Below are 6,126 nucleotides of genomic sequence, written 5' to 3'. Positions count from 1 at the left end.
TACCATCATATGCAATGTCAATCTTTAAAATTCCTAAACAAGTTTGTAAAGGAATATCTGACTCGATGTTGCACAATTGTTGGGGGAGAGTGACAACCAAAAGAGAATGCATTGATGGAAATTATGTGCGCCGAAGTGCAAAGGAGGTATGGGATTTAGAGACATTCGCTATTTTAATTTGGCTCTTCTAGCAAAACAAGCATGGAGGTTAATAGATAATCCAGATTCTTTGTGTGGTACAGTTCTGAAGGCAAAGTATTTTCCTAGTGGAGATTTGCTCAATGCTAAATTAAAAAAAAGGGAGCTTCCTTCCTAGACAAGATCTTCAGGAGCTGCCAGTGTTTGTCCGTTCGCTTTTTTTCTTCAGAAAGTAACACTACCGATGCACTCCATTAAACTGAAACGCTGGACAAGTCGGCAGCACACAGATTCAGTACAAACTGAGGTAGATGGCCAACCCACACAATCTGGTTGCCATTCCCTAACAGAGCGCCTCACGCATACATTTTCCTTTTACATTGTCATATGCAACACACGGCTATTATTTAATTGTCATAAGCAACCTACAACCTGAAACCTCAACCTGACACAACATGAGACACAAGCAAACGGTACAACTGACAGGTGGGCTTGCCTTGGCGGGCTTGCTTAAAAGGCACCAAGCAAATGAACCGCAAGAGTAAACCAACACTAATTGTTAATCCAAGCAAGTCACGGTGTCCTCATACAGAACATAGATGATAGACAGGTAAGTTTGCAAAGGCCAGCACAGAGGGCCAAGTTACGGGTATAGCACATAACAGACCCCGTGAACAGCATAGAAATTGGAAGAACCTACAGCACCATAACCATTTTCCGCATCTCGGCCACCGGAATTCAATCCTAGATACCTGCAGAGCAGCCAATTTCATCAGTCAAAGTTAAAGCTATGTATCACAATACATTCAGAGAAAAAACGTTAAAGTTATGTATCTCAATTTTCTGTACACATTGGTATTGTGGAAATCATGCCAAATGCTCTGAAACTGGAACGGTTCATTTTTATCACCACCCCTTCAACTCTTATTGTTAGCATATTCTCAAGTTTTTGGCTACATTTGTTATTCTGTTCCCAGTGAAGGCCAAAAAAAAAATCAGTGGTCCAAATAACTCCATTACAGGGAAATACTGAACATCCTAGAAAGAGGTCCGGCGCTAAGATGCTTAGCGCGCTATTTAAAACTTTGCATCCTAGATTATCGAATCATTTGAGATATTCCTTGTTATCATGGGCACACAAGGGGCTCATGGGGCAACAAACCCGAAACATCTGGCTTAAAGCTCATAGACATTCTTTTCAGAAATGTAGTAGAAGCCTCAACTGAGGGATTGTGCATTGTCTTATTAATAGACACAGTTCCCTCGGCCCAAAATAGATGCATTATTCTTTCTTCACAACAACAAAAGCAATGCTTTGACTACTAGTTTACTGATAATATTAATATGTTAGTAAAAAATACAATTTGTGACAAAAGCAGTGTTTACAGTGAATCTGTTAGTCATGCCATTTCAATCATATGTTTATAAAGTCTTAAACACCTAAAGTGACCAAACTGCAGAAAATAGACTGCCGGCAAAGCATTGATACATATAGCTTGGACCAGACAAATCATGTTAGTGGATCATGGCAGATTACATATGCAAATTAGATAGACACTGAGAGATATGCTGAGAATAATATTTAAGCAAACTGTCTTGCACTAGAACAATCATCCGTAAAACTGCAATAAATCGAGCAAAAGCATAAATAGAAATACAAAAATTAATGAAAGCATACTCTTCAAGTATTCTGACAATCATCAGTTCACTGGGTACAATAATGACCCAAAATAAGCAGCAATGTGAAATGATATAGTAATCCCGTTCATATGAAGGAACCATGAAGCAAATGGTCATGCATAGTTATCAAATACTCACGTAGAGGTAACACCATATAAATCAGAGTAGGATTCGATAGATCCATAAATACGAAAAACTAATCAAAGGCATGTAGCAACTAGTAGAAGTAAAACAAACAAAAAATACGTCCATGAAGAACACAAAAGAGGACGTATTGATTATGTTACCACTTAACATATTCACAAAGAGGGAAAGGGTAATGAGTTTTGAGCTATCTGGAGCTAGAGGGAGAAAAAACCTGCATTATCAGAAGGAACTGGGGGAGTACTAAGGAGGAGGTAAACTGAAAGCATGGCAGTTCAATTGAACAGGAAGGCAACAGGAAGTATTCACATCCAGTAGAGAGGGGATAGAACATTAGCAAATAAAAAGAGAAGTCAGGTGGTTAAAGGCATAAGGAAGAGAAGCAGGGCCTGGAGAAGACGTCAAAGATGCAGTCTGCCATCAATGCAAGGAGGTGACCGGGTGAACATGTAAGCAAAGAGTTGTGGATGATTATAAACAGATGAAGATAGTTTGCTAGCTCTGACTTGAACAACAAAAATTGCAGAAGTGAAACTAAACAATAGACCAATTGCAGGCCATCACCTGGCTGCAGAGAACATACAAAATTATATACCACTAACAGATTTTTTTTCTAACAAATCATAATCATTACATACAACGCCACCACACAAGAATCAGAATAGAAATACAGGAAACAATCGCTATATGTTGAAGAGGTCAGCAAGCAGCGAAAGGAACAAGTGATATGACACTACTTAAACTTGTTAATTCAACAGGAACGGATGAACCATATATGCCATGAACCAATTATGAAAAATTAACTTGGTTTTGTTACAACGAATATGTGAAGACATGCTTTACCTGCAGCGTAGACACTTCTGAATGGATGATAATGAGAAAGGGGGTAGGTTCCAGAAAGCTTCTTGAACTTCATTGACTCAAGATGGACCGTAAAGACGATGTGATCTGTCCACACGAATACCACATTATTTTCCTCCTCGAGCCCTGGTATCAACATGTCAGTCTCCTCAGAATTCAGAGAAAGTAGCTTGTCCAATTCAATGGTTCTTCCAAGCCCCCATGAAGCAACACCATCACAATCAGTCTTCATCTTCCACAGTTGGATGCTGCAGTCTGTCTGGATGAGTAAACCAAGGCCCCCACCCTCTGCCCGCATAATCAAGAACATGTATTGGCCCTCTTCAAGGATATGCACCGGCACCCGTATCACAGCTAGGCTTTGCTTCTCCAAATCGAACTTGAGAATTCCATCCATATTCCCAGCAAGCTTCCAGTAAAAGGAATCCCCAACCAGCACAGCAGGCTTGTCAGTAGAAACCAAGGTGGGAGCATCACTCATTAGAACATCAGGTGGAAGCTGTGTTGAGACGAGATCACCCCACGCGCCGGTCTCTGACGAGTAAACGCACGCAAGCGCTCGATGGTGTTGCTCGTCGTCGTTGTCTGCCACTGCCAACACCACCTTGAAGTGCTGGGCATCGTCTCCGGCGGCACGACCACGAAGCACCGCCCCGTTGATCGTTGTCTTCTCTGCATGCACCGCAACCCCCGGTGGCACGTCAAGGCGGTGCTGGTCGCCGGTGACGGGGTCCCACACCAGGATCTGGTTCTTAGGTTTGTTGAAGACGAGCAGCAGGCCATGGCGGCATCCGAGGGACATGAACTGGTCGCCGTCGCCGCGCTGCAAGGAGAAACGACCGCGGGAGACACAATCCGGGGCGTCGAGAGTGGGTACGAAGGGCAGGGCGTCATTTCTGCGGAAGAAACCGAGGAGGGGAGGGCTGCGGCGGTGGTGGATGCGGAAGCGGCGGGAGAATCCTGGGTCGGAGACGAGGAGGCGCCAGCGCTTGCAGACGGCGGAGGCGCGGGGCAGGGAGGAGGGCTGCGGGGGCAGGCGGACGAGGATCTCGCCGAGCAGGTCGTCGTCTTCCAGTGGCCTCATCGCCAGCGAGGGGGGTTGGGGGTGGCGGCGGCGGCGGCGGCGGCGGCGCTGCTCGTGCCGTTGTGCGGGCTGTACGGGATGTGGTAGGTGGAGTCGAAGCAGCAGCAGCCCAAAATGAAATGTGGAAATGGATCGGCCCAAAGTTACACTCAAGAAATCCTTTTGTATTTTTTTTCTCGCACAAGGGTGTGTATCATGAGCATAATTGGTTTGATGCCAAAAATTGACATGCCAACAGTTGGCAAATGCCAAATTTTGTCCAGTGCTTGGTTGGCTACCATGTTTACTTGCCAACCTCACAAAAAGTTGCCAACTATTGGCAACTTTTGATATTGCCAATTGTTGGTTTGCCAAGTATTGGCAATGCCAAATGTTAGCATCAAACCAATTATGCTCCATATCTTTGTATCTACACTATCTAAATCTATATCCATACTAGTATTTTTTTTTGCGAGTGAATATCCATACTATTATTAAATGAGCAAACATAAAAAAAATTATAACCACACCAAAAAATATACACATGATTACTAGAGACATGTGATCAATCCAATTAAATCACATCCGCCACACAAACTAATGCCCCAGATTAATTGTTATGTGGGCAGACCACCTTATGCACTCTCTTCGTCTTTAATTAGCGGGAATTAGTATCCCATAATTTTCTCTCTAGCCTCGCGATACCCTGACGATCCTGTTGTGTTGTCCGGACGTGAGTGTGGATTCTGGCCGTCGCCCGTCGCACCTTCTTTGTTGTCCTCTCCTTCCCTATGGGCGCGGGCATGGATTGTCGTCGTCGCCATCCGCTCCTCTTCTACTACCCCATGGACGAGAATCACTTTCACAATCACGAAGATTAAGGACTTGATATCTCTGTACTTGATCTCTGGATTAATAAATTCTTGATCTGTAGGCAGGCGTTGTTGTCGTCGTGGTTGTTGTCTCTTGGGTTGGAGGACTGGGAGCAACTCCTCCATGTTTCGTGCGCAGCCGGTGCATGCATCCATTTTCAGCAGCTCCTCCTTTTTCTTCTCCGCGTGCTCTTGAAGTCCGTCGGGCCCCAGATTATCAAGATGTGAATTGCTCGATCCAAAGCTGGATCCGAGCAGGAACTAAATAGCCGAGATTTGATGACTGGGCGTCTAATGATCCGCCTTGCAGAAGGAACCTATGGAGGAGCAGCTTGTGATCCACCGCTACGATTGGCAAGATAGCCGGCGACGATCTTCGCAACGCCTGGGCACTGGCCTTCCACGCTAGAGATCTAATCGCTGCCATTGTTGACTAGTGTCCCCGTGTTTTTGGAATAGTAACGGTTAGAAATCTCATGTCTAAAATTAATCTATATATACCTGTACTTCTACGCTGTGTCCCCGTGCAATCCAAAGAAGCATATATGCCATGTTTTTTTACGACACCACGCAATGGACATTGAATATGGTCAACTGCATCAAAACCTAGCATTGGCTAATCTTCTATTTGCACGGATAACTTCTCGCTGAAAATGTTGGGTCAGCTGACATGTTCAGTGTCCCTGCAGCGGCGGGGCGCGAGTGGGCGGCGACCTTGAGAACCTCGCGATGGAGGGGCATGACTGCAACGTTGTGCCCAATCTGGATCGGGATTTGGCCCGATCTGGATCCAGGTGGTTGCAGACGACGCGGGCTGCCCTAGGTGTGCCACGGAGGCATCTTTATCCATATGCTACCATCGTACATGTCCTTATTCTGTTAATTTTTCTTGTCTCAACTTTGTTTCCAGATAGAATCCTCAGCTCTAAGATTCCTCTCATGTATTCTTCCATTTTACACCGTGAGACGGGGATCCAACGGCTTTGGAAAAAGAACAGCTTCAACATGTGTGAAAAACTTAAAAATGTGTGATTTTTTAAATTACATAAAAATAATCAAAGCACGAGAACATTGTCTTGAAATACCTTTTTTTTTCTAAAATTTATAGGAACGTTCTCTAAAACATGTGAACAAATCAAATTAGATCAATTGGTAAACATTTTCAACAGTGGCGGAGCCAGCGTATAGTTGTTGGGTTCAGATGAACCCAACGATTCTTGTCAGCTAGGTACAGATGTATAGGTCCTTAGTGGCGTGAACCCAGTGAAAAATCAAAGCTGACCCCATCAATAACACTGCACCGTGAACTAAAGGCCCAAAAGCCCACACGTTAATTGCCTCAGTACCAACTGCCCAGGCCTGTTGGTG

The 6,126-nt window shown here is 44.4% G+C and overlaps 1 protein-coding gene across 1 annotated transcript; it reads right to left on the bottom strand.

Annotated features, from left to right (window-relative positions):
- Positions 1-410: 410 nt before the first annotated feature.
- LOC123138869 (F-box protein At5g03970) lies at positions 411-4,306 on the bottom strand. The gene is made up of 2 exons (XM_044558723.1): positions 2,806-4,306; positions 411-890 (listed from the first exon to the last, which is right to left on the bottom strand). Exons 1-2 carry the CDS (start codon positions 4,304-4,306, stop codon positions 883-885), a joined length of 1,509 nt encoding a protein of 502 aa, XP_044414658.1. The 3' UTR covers positions 411-882.
- Between the last annotated feature and the right edge of the window lie 1,820 nt (positions 4,307-6,126).

This window comes from Triticum aestivum, chromosome 6B, assembly GCF_018294505.1.
Source record: "Triticum aestivum cultivar Chinese Spring chromosome 6B, IWGSC CS RefSeq v2.1, whole genome shotgun sequence".
Lineage (NCBI taxonomy): Eukaryota > Viridiplantae > Streptophyta > Magnoliopsida > Poales > Poaceae > Triticum > Triticum aestivum.
The sequence above is the reverse complement of the archived record's forward strand: the minus strand, read 5'-3'. Positions and strand labels throughout refer to the sequence as shown.